The 22,223-nt window shown below is 43.7% G+C and overlaps 2 protein-coding genes across 3 annotated transcripts in view; one reads left to right on the top strand and one right to left on the bottom strand.

Moving 5' to 3' along the window:
* LOC137378417 (uncharacterized) overlaps window positions 1-22,223 on the bottom strand; it is a 576,275-nt gene that overhangs the window by 59,998 nt on the left and 494,054 nt on the right. The window lies entirely within an intron of this gene.
* osgn1 (oxidative stress induced growth inhibitor 1) overlaps window positions 1-22,223 on the top strand; it is a 98,461-nt gene that overhangs the window by 10,799 nt on the left and 65,439 nt on the right. The window contains 1 exon segment of the mRNA XM_068048735.1: window positions 16,568-16,618. Coding sequence (XP_067904836.1) covers window positions 16,568-16,618 — 51 coding nt within the window.

Here is a 22,223-nt window from a genome sequence, read left to right as displayed (position 1 = left end):
CTCCTCCTTGTGAACCTCAATCCCATCTAGCCTAGTAGTCTGTATCTCAGTATTCTCCACGACAACATTTTCTTTCTCTACTGTAAATACTGACGAAAAATATTCATTTAACGCTTCCCCTATCTCCTCTGATTCCACACACAACTTCCCACTACTATCCTTGATTGGCCCTAACCTATCTCTAGTCATTCTTTTATTCCTGATATACCTATAGAAAGCCTTAGGGTTTTCCTTGATCCTATCCGCCAATGACTTCTCGTGTCCTCTCCTCGCTCTTCTTAGCTCTCCCTTTAGATCCTTCCTGGCTAGCTTGTAACTCTCAAGCGCCCTAACTGAGCCTTCACGTCTCATCCTAACATAAGCCTTCTTCTTCCTCTTGACAAACGCTTCAACTTCTTTAGTAAACCACGGCTCCCTCGCTCAACAACTTCCTCCCTGCCTGACAGGTACATACTTATCAAGGACACGCAGTAGCTGCTCCTTGAATAAGCTCCACATTTCGATTGTGCCCATCCCCTGCAGTTTCCTTCCCCATCCTACGCATCCTAAATCTTGCCTAATCGCATCATAATTTCCTTTCCCCCAGCTATAATTCTTGCCCTGCGGTATAGACCTGTCCCTGCCCATCGCTAAGGTAAACCTAACCGAATTGTGATCACTATCACCAAAGTGCTCACCTACATCTAAATCTAACACCTGGCCGGGTTCATTACCCAGTACCAAATCCAATATGGCATCGTCCCTGGTTGGCCTACATACTGTGTCAGAAAACCCTCCTGCACACACTGGACAAAAACTGACCCATCTAAAGTACTCGAACTATAGTATTTCCAGTCAATATTTGGAAAGTTAAAGTCCCCCATAACAACTACCCTGTTACTCTCACTCCTGTCGAGAATCATCTTCGCTATCCTTTCCTCTACATCTCTGGAACTATTCGGAGGTCTATAGAAAACTCCCAACAGGGTGACCTCTCCTCTCCTGTTTCTAACCTCGGCCCATACTACCTCAGTAGACGAGTCCTCAAACGTCCTTTCTGCCGCCGTAATACTCTCCTTGATTAACAATGCCACACCCCCTCCTCTTTTACCATCTTCTCTGTTCTTACTGAAACATCTAAATCCCGGAACCTGCAACATCCATTCCTGTCCCTGCTCTCCCCATGTCTCCGAAAGGATATGATTGCATTGGAGGGGGTGCAGAGGCGATTCACCAGGATGGTGCCTGGGATGGAACATTTAAGCTATGAAGAGAGGTTGAATAGGCTTGGGTTGTTTTCGCTGGAGCAGAGAAGACTGAGGGAGGGGTGACCTGATCGAGGTGTACAAGATTATGAGGGGCATGGACAGGGTGGATAGGGAGCAGTTGTTCCCCTTAGTTGAATGGTCAGTTACGAGAGGTCACAAGTTTAAGGTGCGGGGCGGGAGGTTTAAGGGGGATTTGAGGAAGAACCTTTTTACCCTGAGGGTGGTGACGGTCTGGAATGCCCTGCCTGGGAGGGTGGTAGAGGCGGGTTGCCTCACATCCTTTAATAAGTACCTGGATGATTTAAAGACACCTGGTTTGGTTAGCCTCATTCGGGGGTTAATAGATGGTACAATTTGGCTGGGTCTTTCTTTTATTTGGAAAGTTTAAAATGATATGTTCACCGATCTGTGGAGCGACGGGATTGAATTATCAGTGCGTTGGTCCCACCACAATCAGAATCATATATTTTGAATGGGGGCTTTGGCAGGTGCGGTCGGTCATAACATATTTATTGGGGGCTCTTCCGCGACTTGAATAACATATTAATTGGGTTTCTGGATTTGAATCATATCTAATCTGGAGGGCTCACATTTGGAATTATAGTAATTACTGTCTCTGGGATAACATATTTAAATTGGGGTCCTGCGTTTGGCATCAGATTAATTGCTCTCGAGTCTGTGATCTTATCAATTGGAAACTTGATTGTTGGGCTCTAAATCTGACACCAATTACAAAGAAATTAAAAGAACCAGGTCTCTTGTACAATAAGGTACAGTCTTTACCATTGTTAAGACATTAGTGGTTGTAGCAGAGTTTTTTGGGAAAGCAGAATGTTTCCCTGAGTGACTTGATAATTTTAACTAAGAACAAATTAAAAGAATTGGCCACGAAATTAGGGTTCGAATTGAAATCAGGTGCCAGAAAAAGCAGGGGTAATTGGATTGATAGCCGAACTTCTGGAATTAGTGGAAGAAGATGATGATGAGGGTAATACAGATGAAGGGCAATACGGGGAACAAGAAAGCGAATATGAGAGACATGAAGGTGGTAGGTCCGAGACTGATGCAATGAATTAGCTAGGATTCAGTTAGAAACTGGAGCTTCAGCAGGAAAAGAAACAAAAAAACTTGAGGCAGAAAAAGAAATAAGAAAACTTGAATTGAAAAAAGAGGAAAGGGAAAAAGAAAAAACAATAGCAATAAGAAAACTTGAACTTCAGAGAGAGAGTGAAAGAGAAGAGAGGGAATTTAAATTAAAAGAGATGGAACTAAGACAAAGGGATAGTCTTAAATCCAGGGAAAATTCAATCAGGAATAATCTGAATTTAGATCAGGACCCAGCGAGAAGTTATTTAAATTTATACAGGCTCTTCCTAAGTTCGAGGAAAGGGACGTAGAGGCATTTTTCATATCTTTTGAAAAAATAGCCAAACAGATGAAATGGCTGAAGGAAAACTGGACACAGCTTATGCAAAGCAAGGCAGAGCTCATAAAGTTTATACCATGCTTCCTGAAGAGGCATCTGCAGATTATGAGATGGCAAAAAGGCTATTCTCTCTGCGTATGAATTAGTCCCTGAAGCTTACCGTCAGAAGTTTCGGAATTTACGGAGATTGACTGGGCAGACATATTTGGAATTTGAGAGGGTGAAGCAAATGAATTTTGACCGTTGGATACAGGCATTAAAGATAGAAACCACCTATGAGAACCTTCAAGAATTAATTCTCTTAGAAGAGTTTAAAAACTCCATTCCTTCAGTAGTGAGAACTCACATAGATAACCTACAAGTTTTGAAAGCTGGGCAAGCAGCAGAGATTGCAGATGATTTTGAGCTTGTGAATAAGCCAACCTATTTTGTCTGTCACCCCCATAAACCCAAGAAGGATAGAAAGTGGGAGAGTGAAAGGAAGGCAAGTAGCCGGGGACAAGAAGGAACAGATGGGAATGCCCCAGGATCACCTCCTCAGGTCAGAAAGGAAGGTGCTGAAGGTAAAAGTGAGGTTCGCAAGCCAAAGTGTTATCATTGCAACAAAACGGGTCATCTTCGTTCAGAGTGCTGGAAATTGCGAGGTAAACCCATAGGACTTGTTGGGGTACGCAAAGTTAGTGCAGAGGAAAAGACTCTGACTGAGAGTAAAGCAGACCAGGCTATAGCTTTAACGACAGTTGTGAATGTGAAACCAGATTGTAAAACTAAGAGGAGTGTGGAGGTTGAGAATAAAATACCTGAGAGTTATAATGATTTTTTGTTAAAGGGGAGAGTAACTCCATATCCTGTAAGTGAGGCAGGAAAACCTATCATTATACTCAGGGACACAGGAGCAACCCAAACACTCTTGCTGGCGAAAGATATGAGGTTTCCACCAGAGACCGCCTTGAATGCTAAAGTTTTAGTCAATAGAATTGGCGGGGTGTGTATACCCGTACCTTTGTATAAAGTACGCCTAGAGAATTACTTAATAACTGGGGTAGTAACTGTAGGTGTTGTCCACAGTTTACCAATAAAGGGAATTGATCTACTCCTAGGAAACAATTTGGCTGGATCAAAAATATCAGTTTCTCCTGTGGTTACAGAGGAACCATGTGAAATTAAGGAAACGGAGCAATTACAGGAACAGGTTCTGGGGATATTTCTTGCGTGTGTAGTTACCCGAACAATGGCTAAACAGTATCCATTGTCGGAGGTAAAAGGGGCACCACAATTAGATATTCAAGCATCTGAAACCTTATTTGGGGATTTAGATAATCTAAGTGAGAGGTTTAACAAATCGTCTATCATTGCAGCACAGCAAGCTGATCCAGAGATCTACCAAATAGCACAGACAGCTCTGTCAGAAGCTGAGGTGAAAAGAGTTCCGGAAGGCTATTATATGGCAAATGGAGTTTGAGGAGGAAATGGAGACTGCCTCATAGACTGCCAACGATGACTGGACAGTTGTTGAACAGACAGTGGTACCACCTAAATATCACCAAGGATTATTAAGGTTAGCACACGACATTCCTTTTTCAGGACATAGGTGAATTTGGAACACCAAATCACACATAAGCAAACATTATTACTGGCCAGGTCTTACAAAGGATGTGAGACAATTTTGTAGGACATGCCACACCTGTCAAACGGTGGGAAAACCACAACCTACCATAAAACGAGGGGATGAAGTATTAGTGTTGTTACCATTACAGGGAGAACCAGTGAAAGCAGGGTTCAGTGGCCCATATAGAGTGATCAAAAGAGTGGATAAAGTAGGTTACTTGATTGACACCCCTGATCGCCGGATGAAGAACCGGTTGTGTCACATTAATTTGCTCAAACAATATTACCGCAGGGAGGAGGATAAGCCAGTACAGGTATGTCAGGTAATCGGGATTGTGCAGAAGGAAAAGGATAGTGAGGATGAGGCAGAAGTAGGCCGAGGAAATTCTCAGATTGAACCTCCAACTATCCCATTAGTGAATGCAGAATGGCTAGGAAAATTAAACAATAGGCGTTTACACTTAGAGGCAAAACAGCGTGAAGTCCTAACCAGGGTTTTCACAGCGTTTCAAAAGGTTTGTAGGGATAAGCCAGGATGTACAACCTTAGCCACACATGATGTGGGTATAGGGGGACCCATTCCTTTAAAACAACATCCTTGTTGCTTAGGTCCAGACAGACAGGCCTGAGTGGAAGCAGAGATACAATGCATGCTGAAGGGCAGCTTAGATGAACCTAGTCAGGACAGCTGGAATTCACAGATGCTCTTGATGATTAAACCTGGTGGGTCGGCTCAAACTTGCATAGACTCTAGAAAAGCCACTGTGGTAAAGAAGGCAGACTCCTACCCAAATTCTCATTTAAAGGACTGTAAGGACAGAGTGGGCAACACCATGTGTCTTAAAGAGACAGATGCGTTGGAAGGATACTGTCAAATTCCTTTGACACCCCAGGGTAAGAGAATATCAGCTTCTGTTACACAGAACAGGGTTTTCCAGTGTCAAGTGAGGCCACATAGGTTAAGGGGTACTCGAGAAACTTCTCAGAGAATAGTGAACCCAGTAGTGGTCAGTGCTCCTTGCTGTGCAGTTCACCTGGCTGAGGTGATGGACAATGGAGACACTTGGAAGGAAAACACAAAACAATTGGAAGACTATACTTGGAAATTTGAAATGGGTTAATTGGAACAACCTTTTGAAAATTTAAAGCCAAAATCTTCTGGTGGAACTTGTTGCTGTAGTCTAAACACTTTTTTTTTTAGAAATGTATGTATCTGTAAATGCGTGGGGTAAAAATGTTAGCATTTTTCAATTTGTGTATTTTTTTTTACCCATTGCAATGAAACGCATTTCAGGAACGGCGGTTCATTCCTCTAGGGGTGGAGGTGTCATGGTCCTGTAGTTTTTTTTCAGAATATGCGGTTTGCCTTTAAGGCTTGCAAGGGATCAGTATTGCTTTTCGCATCAGCAAGCCTCAGGACTTATAGAAAGGTGCATTTTCGTTGCCTTAGAAACAGCCATTTGGAGACTGCGATTCAAAGGGTGCATTCTCATTACCATAGATATAGCCACTGGGAGTGAGTCTCATGCGATACATTTGTTACAATTCAGTTTTGAACTGGCTTTGAGTTGAAGACAGTTTGTTCTAACAGAACACAGACAGAGGACATGGACAGCTGTGATGTTCAGACACATGAAAAAGAGCTCTCAACCATTTAAACTGAAGGAATAGGATTTTAGTCTGTTTTACTACTATCTTTCAAAATTCTAAGAAAAAGTCAAGCCAAAACAGAGATCTCTGGTAATTTAAATTGAAGAAAGGGAAGTTAGACTGTGACAATCTTTTATCCCTCAAAAACTCTAAAGTCAGCATGATTCCATTGTAAGTGTTTGCAAGTCATTAATTGTTGAAATTTGCTGGAGAAGGAAATCAACATTCCGGGAGGACTTCAAGCAACATTCCATGAGGACTTCAAGCAACATTGGACTGTAAATTTGCAAGGACTCTAATTTTTCTATTTTAAATGTTGTTTATATCTTCATCGTGTTTAAGAATTTAGTTCTTCTTATTAAAGAGTTAATTTGTTGATTTAAAGACACCTGGTTTGGTTAGCCTGATTCGGGGGTTTTGGCTGAGTCCTTCTTTAATTTGGAAAGTTTAAAATGATATGTTCGCCGATCTGTGGAGCGATGGGATTGAATTATCAGTGCGTTGGTCCCACCACAATCAGAATCGTATATTTTGATTGGGGGCTTTGACAGGAGCAGTCGGTTGCAATAATATCCAGACAAGTTTTAAATCAGTTGAGGGTTTCTGCCTCAACTACCCTTTCAGGCAATGAGTTCCAGACCCCCACCATCCTCAGGATGAAAAGATTTTTCCTCATCTCCCCTCTAATCTTTCTACCAATCACAAAATCTATGCCCCCTCGTCACTGACCTCTCTGCTAAGATAAATAGGCCCTTCACCTCCACTCTATCCAGGCCCCTCGCAATTTTGTACATTTCAATCAAATCTCCCCTCCACCTTCTCTATTCCAAGGAGAACAACCCCAGCCTATCCAATCTTTCCCCATAGCTGCATTTTTCCAGTCCCAGCAACATCCTTGTAAATCTCCTCTGTACCCTCTCTAATGCAATTATATCCTTTCTGTAATGAGCTGACCAGAACTGCACACAATAATCAAGTTGTGGCCTAACCAATGAGTTATACAGTTCCAGCATAACCTCCCTGCTCTTGTATTCTATACCTCGGCTAATAATGGAAAGGATTCCATATGCCTTCTTAACCACCTGTCCTGCTACCTTCAGGGATCTGTGGACATTCACTCCAAGGTCCCTCACTTCCTCTAGTCTACTCCGTATTCTCCCATTAATCGTGTATTCCTTTGCCTTGTTTGACCTCCCCAAATGCATCACCTCACACTTCTCCAGGTTGAATTCCATTTGCCACTTTTCTGCCCACCTGACCAGACCATCAATATCTTCCTGCAGCCTACAGCTATCCTCCTCGCTATCTACCACAGAGCCAATTTTTGTGTCATCTGCAAACATCTTGATCATGCCCCCTACATTTACATCCAAATCATTAATATACACCACAAAAAGCAGGGGACCCAGTACTGATCTCTGCGGAACGCCACTGGAAACAGCCCTCCAGTCGCTCAAACAGCCGTCAACAATTACCCTTTGTTTCCTGCCACTGAGCCAATTTTGTATCCACCTTGCTGCATTTCCCTGGATCCCATGGGATTTCTTTTTAACTAGTCTACCATGTGGGACCTCGTCAAAAGCCTTGCTAAAATCCATGTAGACCACATTAACTGCACTGCCCTCATCTATCTTCCTTGTTACTTCTTCAAAAAATTCAATCAAGTTGGTCAAACAAGATCTTCCCTTCACGAATTCATGCTGACTATCCTTGATTAATCCGTGCTCTTCTAAGTGACAGATAATGCTGTCTCTCAGAATAGATTCCAATAATTTGCCCACTATTGAGGTTAGACTGACTGGCCTGTAATTATTTGGTCGATCCCTCGCTTTTTAAACAGAGGTACAACATTAGCAATTCTCCAATCCTCTGGCACCACATCTGTATCCAGTGAGGACTGGAAAATGATGGTCAGGCCTTCTGCTATTTCCTCTCTGGCTTCTTTTAACAGCCTAGGATACATTTCATCTGGCCCTGGTGATTTATCAACTTTCAAGAATGCTAATCCCATTAATACTCCATCTCTCTCTATCACATCCAATACTTCACACTCTTCCTCCTTAACTACAATATTTGCATCACCCCCCTCTTTTGTGAAGACAGACGCAAAGCATCATGAAGAACAATACTAATATCTTCCACTCCTACACATAGGTTATCTTTTTGGTCTTTTATGGGCCCTACTCTCTCCTTAGTTATCCTCTTACTCTTAATGTATTGATAAAACATCTTTGGGTTCACCTTGATTTTGCTTGCCAATATTCTTTCATGCCCTCTCTTTGCTTTCCTAATTTCCTTTTTGATTTCACCCCTCCACTTTCTATACTCCTCTCGGCTTTCTGTAGTATTCTGTTCTCTGTGTCGGACATAAGCTTTCCTTTTCTGTCTTCTCTTACCCTGTAAGCTCTTTGACATCCATGGGGCTCTAGATTTGGCCACCTCACCCTTTTTCTTTGTGGGAACATGTTTACTCTGAACCCCTTGAATTTCCCCTTTGAATACTTTCCACTGTTCTGATACTGATTTACCTTCAAATAGCTGTTTCCAGTCCACTTTCAAATCACTCCTCAGTTTAGTAAAATTGGCCTTGCCCCAATTGAGAACTCTCACTCCTGTTCTACCTCTGTCCTTTTCCATTATTATGTTAAAACTGACTGAATTATGATCTGCCACCAAAATGCTCTCCCACTGCCCTCCTTCCACCTGCCCATCTTCATTTCCTAAAACTATGTCTGAAACTGCACCCTCTCTTGTTGGACTTGCTACATACAAGGCAAAAAGGTTCTCCTGAATGCAACTCAAGAATTCTGCTCCCTCAAGTGCTTTCACACTAAAACTATCCCAGTTTATATTGGGGTAATTAAAATCCCCTACTATTACTGCCCTATTGTTCTTGCACTTCTCAAAGATTTGTCGTGAGTCTTTGGAATTCTCTTCCTCAAAAGGTGGTGGAAGCAGAGTTTTTAAATCTGTTTAAGGCAGAGGTAGATGATTCTTGATAAGCAAGGGGGTGAAAGGTTATCGGGGGTAGGTGGTATTGTGGAGTAATCAGTTCAGCCATGAACTTATTGAATGACGGAGCAGGCTCAAGGGGCCGAGTGGCCTACTCCTGCTCCTAATTCATATGTTCGTATATCTGCTGTTCTAAAATAAAAACAAAAAATGCTGGAAATGCTCAGCAGGTCAAGCAGCATCTGTGGAGAGAGAAACAGAGTTAACATTTCAGATCAGTGACCCTTCATCAAGTCACAGACCTGAAACGTTAATTCTGTTTCTCTCTCCACAGATGCTGCCAGACCTGCTGCGTATTTCCAGCATTTTTTGTTTTTATTTCAGATTTCTAGCATCTGCAGTATTTTGTTTTTATATATCTGCTCTTCTATCTCCCTCTGACTGTCTGGGGGTCTATAGTACACTCCCAGCAGTGTGATTGCCCCTTTTTTGTTCCTAAGCTCAATCCATATGGCCTCATTTGATGAACCTTCCAATATATCATCCCTCCTCACAGTTGTAATTGTTTCTTTGACGAAATTGCCACTCCCCCTCCTTTCTTATCCCCCTCCCTATCACGTCTGAAAATCCTGTAACCAGGAATGTTGAGCTGCCATTCCTGCCCCTCCTTAAGGCATGTTTCTGTAATAGCTATGATATCATACTGCCACGTGTCTATCTGTGCCCTCAGCTCAAGGGCTAAACCTCCCCTATCAGCTGGAATAAAGGTGGTCACAGCCATGGAAGGCGAGTTCATGTCACAATCTGTCAGACTTTAATCAGCCTGAGAAGAAACAACAACATCTGAGTGGCTACAGCTTGGGCTCAATATGTACACCAACCTCAATGTAAGCTCCACGCCGTCCCCATGTTGGGGGTCCTATTCTATTTAAACTGGGGGTCCAGCCTCCACCAGATGCCATTTCTGTTTGTCTGGGGACTACGGTAGTGAGGTTACTCCTGATGTAACTGCTGAGCTCAACCCTTCAGTATATCTCAATTATAGTCAATAAGGAGTTTTGCCTTGTTGGAGGCAATGACAGTGGCGAAGTTTTGGTTACACATCTGCGGTTGGACAAACCCACCGCTTGGTTTATGCAGTGTTCGAGGCTGAAAACTGTTAATCAGACTCTGAGTGACTGGAAAGTGTACAAGGCTTTCACCATCATCCAGATTCCAGCACAGCTGCGAGTCCTGGTCAGGTTACAAGGCTCAGCCACCATCACATTTGGCAGCTGGTGAATCCCACTGGAATCTCTGAGCTCCGTCACTGATAACAGGGGACAGACAGGGTTACCAGCCATGAAATCCTTGCTTGTGCTAAACTCAGGAGGCTGACAAGATCAAGCTGTGTTAATCAGGAGAATTTCAGAATGCCGAAAGAATCTTGTACTGTGAGTGGGGTAAGTGGAATCAAGTCAGAGTCAGTCAGAGATGAAGAACATGCGAGAACAGATGCTATTATCTAATCTGAGTAGTAAAAAACTGGGAATCTCTGACAACATGTGGTGTCTGATAATGAGCAATGACAGGCTACGCCTTTAAAATAATTGGCAAAAAAACAGAGATGAGGATGGAGTTGGAATGAGGTCAGATTGGGGTGGAGTTGCTCAATGCCAATATTTTAACCTTCCTCAAGCTTCTCCTGCCCATCGTTGGGGGTTAAAATTGAGGCCAGAGATTAGCCACTGGGTGAGTTTGAGGAGTCAGTGAATGCAGAGCTTTTGCTGAGCTGCAGGAATTCTGACGTCCAATGTTCCTGCTCACGTGGAATGTAATCTCCCAGAGGCACAGAGTGTTTGTCACTCTTTCAGCTCCGTGCCAGAACCTGTTCCTTTACATTTATTTCCATTTGCTTTTGCATTTGTCTTGTTGGGTGGAATCACCATTTTAACACTGGTTTCTAAGTCTTGCTGTCTGGGTAAGGTGGTTCTGTTACTAGTTTAATAATTCAGAGGACCAGGGTAGTCTGAGAATTTAAATTCACTGAAAAGATCTGGAAATAAAAAAGCTGGTAAAACAGTGACCATGAAGCTGTCAGGTTGTTGTAAAAATTCAATTGGTTCACTAATGTCCTATGTGAAGGAAACCTGCCATAATACACAGTTATCAGGTTAAAAAGTCATTTTCCTGTGTAGCCCTGCAAGTTTATTTCCTTCAAGTGCCCATACAATTTCCTTTTGAAATCATTTATCATCTCTGCTTCCACCATCCTTGTAGGCAGCAAGTTCCAGGTCATTACCACTCATTTGATGAAAGGTCACAGACCTGAAACGTTAACTCTGCTTTAGAGCGTGGCTACCCGACCCGAACCCGAGGGGACCTGATGACATGTGTCGGGTTCAGGTCGGGTTGGGTCGCTGTTCTGGGTCTGGCTTTTGGGCTCAGGTCAGGCCGGGACATCAAGGAGGGAAACCGGACTCCACAGACTCTGGGTCTGCGCAGTGAGCGTCTCTATGACTTCACGCGCTCATCCTGCAGCTTCCTTCCATTCCATCCATCCAAAAGTGGTAAGTACAATGAGTGCACTATGGATGTAAAATGAATGCTGTCAACTGGAGAATGTTTAGCAGTGGAAAGTCCTGTAGCTGGAAAAGGTAAATCTCAACAGTGATGAGGATTGTCAGAGGATACAGCAGGATATAGATCGGTTGGAGACTTGGGCGGAGAAATGGCAGATGGAGTTTAATCCGGACAAATGTGAGGTAATGCATTTTGGAAGGTCTAATGCAGGTGGGAAGTACATAGTAAATGGCAGAACCCTTAGGAGTATTGACAGGCAGAGAGATCTGGGCGTACAGGTCCACAGGTCACTGAAAGTGGCAACGCAGGTGGATAAGGTAGTCAAGAAGGCATTCGGCATGCTTGCCTTCATCGGTCGGGGCATAGAGTATAAAAATTGGCAAGTCATGCTGCAGCTGTACAGAACTTTAGTTAGGCCACACTTAGAATATTGCGTGCAATTCTGGTCGCCACACTACCAGAAGGACGTGGAGGCTTTGGAGAGGGTACAGAAAAGGTTTACCAGGATGTTGCCTGGTCTGGAGGGCATTAGCTATGAGGAGAGATTGGATAAACTCGGATTGTTTTCACTGGAACGACGAAGGTGGAGGGGCGACATGATAGAGGTTTACAAAGTTATAAGCGGCATGGACAGAGTGGATAGTCAGAAGCTTTTTCCCAGGGTGGAAGAGTCAGTTACTAGGGGACATAGGTTTAAGGTGAGAGGGGCAAAGTTTAGAGGGGATGTGCGAGGCAAGTTCTTTACACAGAGGGTGGTGAGTTCCTGGAACTTGTTGCCGGGGGAGGTGGTGGAAGCAGGTACCATAGAGACGTTTAAGAGGCATCTTGACAAATACATGAATAGGATGGGAATAGAGGGATACGGATCCCGGAAGTGCAGAAGGTTTTAGTTTAGGCAGGCATCAAGATCGGCGCAGGCTTGGAGGGCCGAATGGCCTGTTCCTGTGCTGTACTGTTCTTTGTTCTTTGTTTTGTTGTCCTGTTTGGAAACATTTCAATGCTGCTGTTTTCCGTATAGTAAAAATTCAACTGAATTTGTACAATGCAAATCTTGCAAACTTCTACTAAAATATGACAGCAAAAAGACATGAAATTCATTATTATAGTGGCACACTGAAAAAGGTTGTACTCGACCCGCAGCAGGGCCAACTCAGTCGTCCGTAACTTCGTTTCTACGGACGAGCAAAAAAACCATACCCACTGACAAGAAATCAGAAATTACAGACAAATGTGTGAGTCTCTGTTGCAAGGATATTCAAACTTTCCGAACTGTCTCTGGTGAAGGGTTTGTTGAGATAGCACAAGAGCTTATCAATGTGGGTGCGACATTCGGTCAAGTATCTGCATCAAGTGTGTTACAAAATCCAACTACAGTTTCAAGAAGGTGTCGCGATGTTGCTGAAGAAAAGAGAAAACAGCGAATTTCTCAGATTACTCACATACTGAAGGATGTGAATGTAGGAATGACAATTGACATGTGGACAGAGTACTGGAAAATCCATTATATGTCGCTAACTTGTCATTACATCAGAGTAGATTTTCAACTTAATGCCAAAGTTTTAACAACAGCAATGTTTCCACTGGAGGACGTCAAAACTGGTGAAAACATCAGGCGTGAGATTTTAAAGCTGCTCGTGAATACTTTTGGATTCAACCCAGCAAATTTAAATAAATTAGTCTGGGTGACAGATCCTCGACTTCTGCATTGTCAGGACCACATATATAACACGGTCCTTCGACATTCACTTGATCCAAAGGAATTGGCTTCCGAAGCTCCGGATGTTGTAGAAACTATACATCATGCCAAAGCCTTGGTGACATACGTTAAACATTCTGGTCTTGCTGCACAGTTGTCTAAAACTTTAAATCCAATGGGAGAAACGAGGTACTGTACTGTGTATCTGACACTGAATTCAATTCAGGATATTTATCATGAACTGCATGAGAAACTGGAACAGTGCAGGGAAAACTGCAGGCTGGAAAACATCTCCCCCGATGTCCTGCCGTTTTTGGTTGATTTCCTCCGACCATTTTCTGAAGCTCAGAGGGAACTCGAGGGAGACCCATATCCTACATTGAACCTGGTAATTCCGTGGTTTGAGAAACTTAAACAACTCTGTATGCCACTTTCTACAGATACTCCAATGCAAGCAGTTGTCAGGCAACAGCACAGAGAGTCGCTTCTGACGAAAGTTGAAGTAAATGACGTGCACAAGATAGCAACATTTCTCTGGCCTAAATTTAATCAGCTGTGAATGTTGTCCAGCCAGGATAGGGACTAAGTTCATTCTGAAGTGTGCAGACGTATCAGCAACTTTAAAACAGAAGACCTGTGAAGGAAACAAAAGTGATTGACAATGAACCTACAGCTGCCAAAAAAGCACTGACTGAATTTGCTGAATGGGAGAATGGTCATGAAGAAGTGGACACAAATGATAAAGTGCAGCAGTACACAGCACAGAGGCCTGCTGTGTTGGTGATGGCAAACGAGTGTGATCTGTTAGGCTGGTGGAAGGAACACAATGTTGCATACCCTAAATTGGCCAGGCTGGCTAGAAGTATACTTTGCATTCCAGCGAGCAGTAACAGCAGTTAGAGGAACTTCAGCATAGCAAGGACAATCGACCAGCAGAGAACTGCCCGTCAGCCTTCCACTGTTGACTCTATTCTTTTTTTACATGACAATTTATAACACCTTTTCTTCTTTTTTTTGCCATGTCTGTAACTGAGACTACTAAATCAAATGTTCACCTGACTGCCTATTGGGTGCTTCGTTGGAGTAGGCTACTTGTTTTCTTTTTAATCTACGGTTTGACGTGATTTGTTTCTGTTTTGTCTGGTTATTATCACAGTGCTGTTTGTGGGACTTGCTGTGGACAATGACTACTGCGTTTCCTTCTTTACAACAGTGACTACAATTCACAAAGACCTTCAGTGGGTGGAAAGTGGTTTGGGACATCCGGAGGTTGTGGAAGGTGTTAGAGAAGAGCAAGTCTTTCTTTGTAGAGAAAAAATGGATAATCTCATGAGAAGACTGCTTAAAAATCATGTCGGAGTCAAGATGTTGTTTGAAAGTCTCGGAAGAGATAGGTTGATATTTCTGATAGAAAAGAGAAATACTGTGTGTATTTGAAAGTTAGTTACAAAAACTTAGTTCAGCTCCTAGAGGTGGGATCTTTAATTTTATGTACTCAAGGAGTTGGAAGAAAGATGTTCAATAAATACATAACTGTATTTGGGCGGCACAGTGGCACAGTGGTTAACACCACAGCTCCAGGGACCTGGGTTCAGTTCTGGGTGCTGCCTGTGCGGAGTTTGCAAGTTCTCCCTGTGACCATGTGGGTTTCTGCTGGGTGCTCTGGTTTCCTCCCACAGCCAAAGACTTGTAGGTTGATAGGTAAATTGGCCATTGTAAATTGCCCCTAGTGTAGGTAGGTGGTAGGAGAATTGAGGGAAGATGGGGATGTGGTAGGGAATATGGGATTAATGTAGGGTTAGTATAAATGGGTGGTTGATGGATGGCACAGACTTGGTGGGCTGAAGCACCTGTTTCAGTGCTCTATGATTCTATTTGATCACTGTTAGATTATTTGTGTTGCATTTTAATACATCAGATCCGGGCTTCTGGGAAGCTTTATCTCTTCTAAGACTGAACTGTAATCTTATAGAGGAACAAGACAGTCCAGTGTGTAAAAGCAATTAATAAGCAGCACTTGTTGATTGTAAGTTTTTGTAGCACTGCCAGATAAACAAAGATCTCAAAGGATAGATGGGCACTCTGAAAGCTTTGAAGGATTGAGATTCACGCATAACATCACATAATCTAGGGTAAGAATTTTTTTTTAAAGTGATACTAACCTTTATGTAAAATTGTATTAAATGCCAATGCTACAAATTATTCCACATTGTCAATATTAACATATCTGTTTTTTTTTTGCTTTGTAGGCTATTCGAGGTGCCAGATAAACGAGGTGTGTCTGCTGATCAACCACCAGAAGTCTTCAATCAAACAGTACTGCAGATCTGCACTTGCAGTAAAGGCCTGCTCGGGTCTGCAAAGGAAACCCGACCCAAGCCTGACAGAACCACATCTGACTCAAGCCCAACCCAGCCTGAGTCCTTTCAGTTTTACCTGCGCCCGACCCGACCACCGGAATGTAAAGCCTGGCTACCCGAACCGTGTGTCGGATTCGGGTTGGGTCGGGTCAAAATTCTGAGTCCAGCATTCGGACTCAGGTCGGGTTGGGCTGGACACTGCTTTTGGGAAGTCACAGGAATCGCCTGCTGCTGGAACAGATGAAGGAGATTCGTGTCGTATGTGTGTAGACTAGAGTCATGACAGTGATCATTTTATATTTTTTATATAAATATTGTATATTTTATACTAATTAATCAATCAGGACCTTCCTGGTCTCTGCAGCAAGTATTTCAACCTGTAAAGCAGGAGTCTAGGTAATGTATAATGATATTTTCTGAGCCTTCGGGCAATTGCTGTGTTTATTTTAAGCAATACACATACTGGTATAGTGTGGCAGAACCTGTATGGGCACAACTCCATGGGTTTCTGTTTAACTCATGACCAAACAATCACTGACTTTGTGGCTCCAATCTTCATCTCCTTTTTAAACAACCTTTCAAGTCCAGTTACAGTTTTTGTTGCTTATCTGCACAAATTTAAGAAGTGAAAAACGGATTCAGCATCAGAAGGTAGGTGAAGTGAACATTCCGGTGGTCGGGTCAGGTTCAGGTCGGGTCAGGCGCGGGAAAAAATGGAAGGACTCAGGCCGGGTCAGGCTCGGGTCGGGTTTTTTTTGCAGACCCGAGCAGGCCTTTACTCTGTTTCTCTCTCCACAGATGCTGCCTGACCTGCTGAGTATTTCCAGCACTTTCTGTTTTTATTTCAGATTTCCAACACCTGCAGTATTTTGCTTTTATTCCCACCATCTGGAATTCATCTACACCAACAGACATGGCTGAGATTCAGGAGCAAACCCTATTCAATATCCTCGAATAATATCTCCAATCAGACACACAGAGCATTCTATTCACATTTAATTTAACCATTTCCTGTTTCACTGTTATTTAATGCCTCAATCTGTCTCTTCTTTCCTTGACCATGCAGGAGAATGGATTCTTAAACATGCAAGCAGATGTCCTTTAGGCATTGGTCACAGTAAGTTTGATAAATATGCTGATTTTATAATGGCAGGATGTACAGCCAATGGTACTGTGCTGCCAATATACTGTAAATTAGCATTGACTGAGCCTGTCTAAGTTGAGTTGTTATTTGGTGAGGCAAGTTTACACGTTAATAATTGCATGTACATTTCTGGCCACAGGTCAGGGAAAAGCAGCAGTAAATGGGCAACTTTCTCCACATTTTTTAAAAATACTTTTAACTTTCTAACGTGTGGGGCTAGATTTCCCTTCACGATTCTGTCCAAAATCAGACAGGACAGAAGCAGGAAATGGAGCAAATTCAGACAGTGAGGCCCACCTGAGATCCAGCCATGAGCTTGATTTTCTCCCTCCCGTCATCCAATTCTTCCCCTTTGGCTGCTTGTAAATGCCAGAGGAGAGGGATGGGAATGTCTGTTAATCTGCCTCATTTTCTTATTTACCAGCACTGTCTCCACTAATCCCCGGGACCAGCAGGAAAGGAGTGATGGGGAAGTGAGGCCTTGGGGAAAGGGCCTGGTGGCCTCTCAATCTCGAGTGGAAATCTGGAACTCTCTCCCCAAAAAGCTGTTGAGGCTTGGGGTCAATTGAAAATTTCAAAACTGAGGTTGATAGATTTTTGTTGGGTAAGGGTTTGAGGGTTATAGATCAGAGTAGTGGGTAGTGGGTAGATGAGGTGAAGAAATGGATCAGCCATGATCTAATTGAATGACGGAACACACTGGAGGGGCTGAATGGACCCCTTACTGTTCCTTTTCAAGGGCAGAAGACAAAGCAAAGGAGAGATGGTTTATCAGCATCTGAGAATCGAGTTTTGAGCGACGTTTGGGAATGTTTGAGGTGTTTAACCTTTGAAAGAGGGCGAGTGAGCGATGACCCACAGAGATATAAGCAAAGGATAATGAAAAGAGAAATGCAAACTTCAAATTGAAGCTCAGCAGGAAACAGGGTTAAACTTTTAAAAGGCAAATTTGGAACTGAGATTAATAGTTCCTGTTTACACAATGAGAAAATTGGACAAGGTAATGGAGACTGAGTCCCAGAAACAATGAAACAATTAGATATAGCTGTGATAGCGGAACTGTGCAGATTCCCCTTACTATATCTACACTCTCACCCTGTATGAAATATTCCAATCTTAGTTGATTATTTTTAAATACCGATTTCTGCCCCTGGGTTCAGTTCCTCCTGAGGGTTCACAGGTTTCCCACATGGCCCAGACAGTGATCACTGATCCTGATCCTATCCCCAGTAATAACACACAGGCATTTTCCAACCAGAAACACTGGGCTCGATTCTCACTGCCCTCACCTGCGAACAGGGTAACAGCCTCAGAATGGGGTCAGGGGTATTCTTATTCACTCCCACCTAACCCACCAGCCCCTATCCCTCTGTTCCCCCTTCTACTTCCCCCCCTGCTCTCCGCCAACTCCCCACCCATCCCCTCCTCCTCCCATTCCTCTCTATCTCCAACTTTGCTGCAACCCCCACCACCCTAACCCTCCCATTTGCTCTTACAAGTCTAATGGCACTGAGACCATGAATAGTCCAGCTGAGATAAGTTCATGCAGAAATGGATACTGGATCTTGCTGCTCTGTGTGGCTCAGTATCAAACCAGCTCTATATTTACCCTCTGGGTCAGTGGGCCATCTTAATGTACAATATGCTGAAAATGCAAAGTTTTCTGATCAATCTCATTTGCTTTGGCAGACTGCAGTCACATTTCATTTGCATCACCACACGGTTAAACTGTTTTTATGTCACTGTGCTTATTTTCTACAAATAAACTTTTCTAAATGCAGTTTTATGAAGATAGTGATTCTTTAAAAGAATTATTGTACAATGAAAAAGGAGTTACATCCTGACAGCTTTTCACAGAGTCACATTGTTCTAACTCTGTTACTGCCACAAGCTGACATCACTTGCCTGTCCTGGCTTGTGATCTTGGAGCAGCCTCACTGCAGAAATACTCTATTACATCTGCTTCTGGAATGGGAGCCGAGATATTCGACTGGGGGCTAAATGCCTCCAATATGGAAATATCGACATTAAAAAAACTGGCTTTGGCTCTTTGCAAATGCAAATAAGGGACCTATTTAAGGCTCCACTGGCCTGAAGCAGCTTGAGCCCCCTCTACCTTATCAACACCCTCCCCGGTCATTGCTCCTACTTCCCAACCCTGCCTCACCCACAGCTGCCTGTTGCTTCTTTGCAACTCAGCATCTCAATATGGACAGATCCAGGGCCCAATACTGGGGAGCCTATGCCTTCACCATCCAGACACTGGGACAGAACTTGCACTGCACCCACCACCCACTACCACCCATTACCCACCACCCACCAACACCCACCATCACCCACCAACACCCACCGTCACCCACCACCACCCAACACACACAATCACCCACCATCACCCAGCACCACCACCCACTACCATCACCCACCCACCATCACCCAACGTCACCCACCAACATCCACCGTCGTTCACCAACACACACAATCACCCACTACCATCCCCCACCCACCAACACCATTACCCACCACCCACCATCACCCACTAACACCCACCCCCACCACCAGCCACCATTACTGACCACCCACCAACCACCACCCATCAGCCCCACCCACCACCACCACCAGCCACCATTACCGATCACCCACCAACCACCACCCATCACCCACCATCTACCCACCACTCACAATCCACCCACTACCCACCACCACTGACTACCCACTACCCACCACCACCGATCACCCACCCACTACCCACCACCACTGACCACCCAACCACCACCACCCACTACCCACCACCAACCACCCACCCACCACCATCATCACCCACCACCACCCACTACCCACCACCAACCTAGAAATGGCTGCCCCAAAATTTCTAGGCCATAAAATTTCTAGAGTGGTAGATTTGAAAAGCAGAGAAATTATGTTAAACTTGGATTGAACCTTGGTTAGACCACACTTGGGAGCACTGTGAACAGAGCTGGTCTCCATATTATAAAAATAGTGGCACTGGAGAAGGTGCAAAAAAGATTTACAAGATTGATACCAGAACTCAGAGGTTATGCTTATCAGGAAAGATTGAATAGGTTGGGGCTCTTTTCTCTATGAAGGAGAAGGCTGAGGAGTGACCTGATAGAAGTCTTTAAAATTATGAAAGGGTTTGATAGGATAGACGTAGAGAAAATGTTTCCATTTGTGGGGGAGGTCATAAACATAAGTTAGTCACTAATAAATCCAATAGGAATTTCAGGAGAAACTCCTTTCCCCAGAGAGTGATGAAATGTGGAACTCGATACTATAGGGAGTGGTTGAGGTGAATTAGCATAAATGCACTAAGGGGAAGTAGGATAAACATATGAGGGTGAAAGGAATAGAAGGATGTGCTGATAGGGGGAAATTAAAACGGATGGGAGGAGGCTCATGTGGAGCAGAAACACCAGCATAGACCAGTTGGGCCGAATGGCCTGTTTCTGTGCTGGAAATTCAATGTTATTCTGTGTAATAAAGTGTAAGTTACTCAGATCTCCACTCAGTGCAGCTGCTGCTCACAGAAGCAGGGTATTTTACCATCAGCAAGAGTCAACATTCTGCTGGTGTGTTGAGAGCTGCTTTTGGTACAAGAGGAACTATCTACCTCCTATTTCCACATCATTAAATCTTTGTAAAAGCAAAATACTGCGGATGCTGGAAATCTGAAATAAAAACAAGAAATGCTGGAATCACTCAGCAGGTCTGGCAGCATCTGTGTAAATCTTTGTAGTTGGGTTACGAAGGACATAGAAATAAATAGAAGGCACAAAAGGGAAACAGGCCACTTGGCCCAACCAGTCCATGTTGGTGATTATCCCCCCCCACGAGCAAATAGTCCCACCCCCATATTTACAAGTATTTATCCTTCAGCCCCCTCTCCAATCCAATCTTGAATGGTGAATTAAGGGGTTTCTCCCATTCTGCTGTAACATTGATCAAATCCCCTTTTATTTGATTAAACAAGGTTTTTGCTAAACTGATGCTCTGGTCACAGCAGCTGAGTGGGGGAATTCACCCTCACTGTTACTGCCTCAACTACAAGCTCTGGAAGTACTTCTAAAAGGGGTGGCACAGTGGCGCAGTGGTTAGCACCGCAGCCTCACAGCTCCAGCGACCCGGGTTCAATTCTGGGTACTGCCAGTGCGGAGTTTGCAAGTTCTCCCTGTGACTGTGTGGGTTTTCGCCGGGTGCTCCGGTTTCCTCCCACAGCCAAAGACTTGCTGGTGATAGGTAAATTGGCCATTGTAAATTGCCCCAGTGTAGGTAGGTGGTAGTGAGTATGGGATTACTGTAGGGTTTGTATAAATGGGTGGTTGTTGGTCGGCACAGACTCGGTGGGCCGAAGGGCCTGTTTCAGTGCTGTATCTCTAAATAAATAAAAAGTGAATTCCACAGCCCCACAGTCTCTCACAGGTGGATTTTGACTTGTGGCTGCAACTCATCAGTCTGGTGTAAGTGAGGCCTGAGCTCCAATATGGGGTGTACCTCACACCCCTTGTGGGGAGCTGGCATAGGCCCGATGGGCCTCCTTCTGTGCCGTAAATGTCTGCACACAGTTCACCACAACAGCTCCAGAAAGTCAATCTGAGCCAAAATCTCTTCCACCCAATTTTCCAACAACTAATCACAAGAAATTATTGCTATTGCAGTGAATGTTTACAAAAATTGCAAGAACTGCCTGGGGCCAAAACAGCACAATAGCTGTAACCATAACCTGTGCTGATAAATTGTAATAAATCATTTGCAGAGGTAAAACACCTCACAATTGAATAAATCTGGAATTGCTAATAGTGCTAATTAACCCCTGGCGTTAAGTTTATCCACTGAATTGTTAGTTATGTAAAGTTATGTTAATTTCTACCTTTACAACGAGAAATAGGTCACTTAAAGTTTAGACCTGTGAAAGTCTTAGAGCAGGAGTATTGATTGTACGGAGATGATACGGTTTTGTATTCTGATAGGCTAAGATAAAATAGATGGAAGGGTTGACTTAATCTTGTGATCAAGGGTTATCAATAATACCAAATGCCCAAACTGCAATAAAGACCAATGTGGTCTGTGACACGCAAATATAAAGGTCTCTTGGTGTGATAAACATGGAAATTGACCCAGCCATTTCCATTCTGGCTGGGACTTGGAATACAGTAGAATCTCAAAATTTGCCGATGACACCAAACTTGGAGGTGTGGCAAACAGTGAGGATGATATGAACTGCCTGCAACAGGACACAGACAGGCTAGCGGAATGAGCAGAGAGGCAGCAGATGGAATTTAATACTGACAGGTGTGAGGTGATGCATTTTGGCAGAAGGAATAGGGAGAGGAAATATATACTTAATGTCACAGTTCTAAAGAGTGTGCAGGAACAGAGGGACCTGGGGGTTCATGTGCGTCGATCTTTGAAGGTGGCGGGACACATTGAGAGAGTGGTCAGTAAAACATATGGGACCTTGGACTTCATAAATAGAGGCATTGAGTAGAAAAGCAGGGAAGTTATTCTGAACCTTTATAAAGCTCTGGTGAGACCCCAACTGGAGAATTGCATCCAGTTCTGG

The sequence above is a fragment of the Heterodontus francisci genome, chromosome 16 (genome assembly GCF_036365525.1).
Source record: "Heterodontus francisci isolate sHetFra1 chromosome 16, sHetFra1.hap1, whole genome shotgun sequence".
Taxonomy (NCBI): domain Eukaryota; kingdom Metazoa; phylum Chordata; class Chondrichthyes; order Heterodontiformes; family Heterodontidae; genus Heterodontus; species Heterodontus francisci.
The sequence above is the reverse complement of the archived record's forward strand: the minus strand, read 5'-3'. Positions and strand labels throughout refer to the sequence as shown.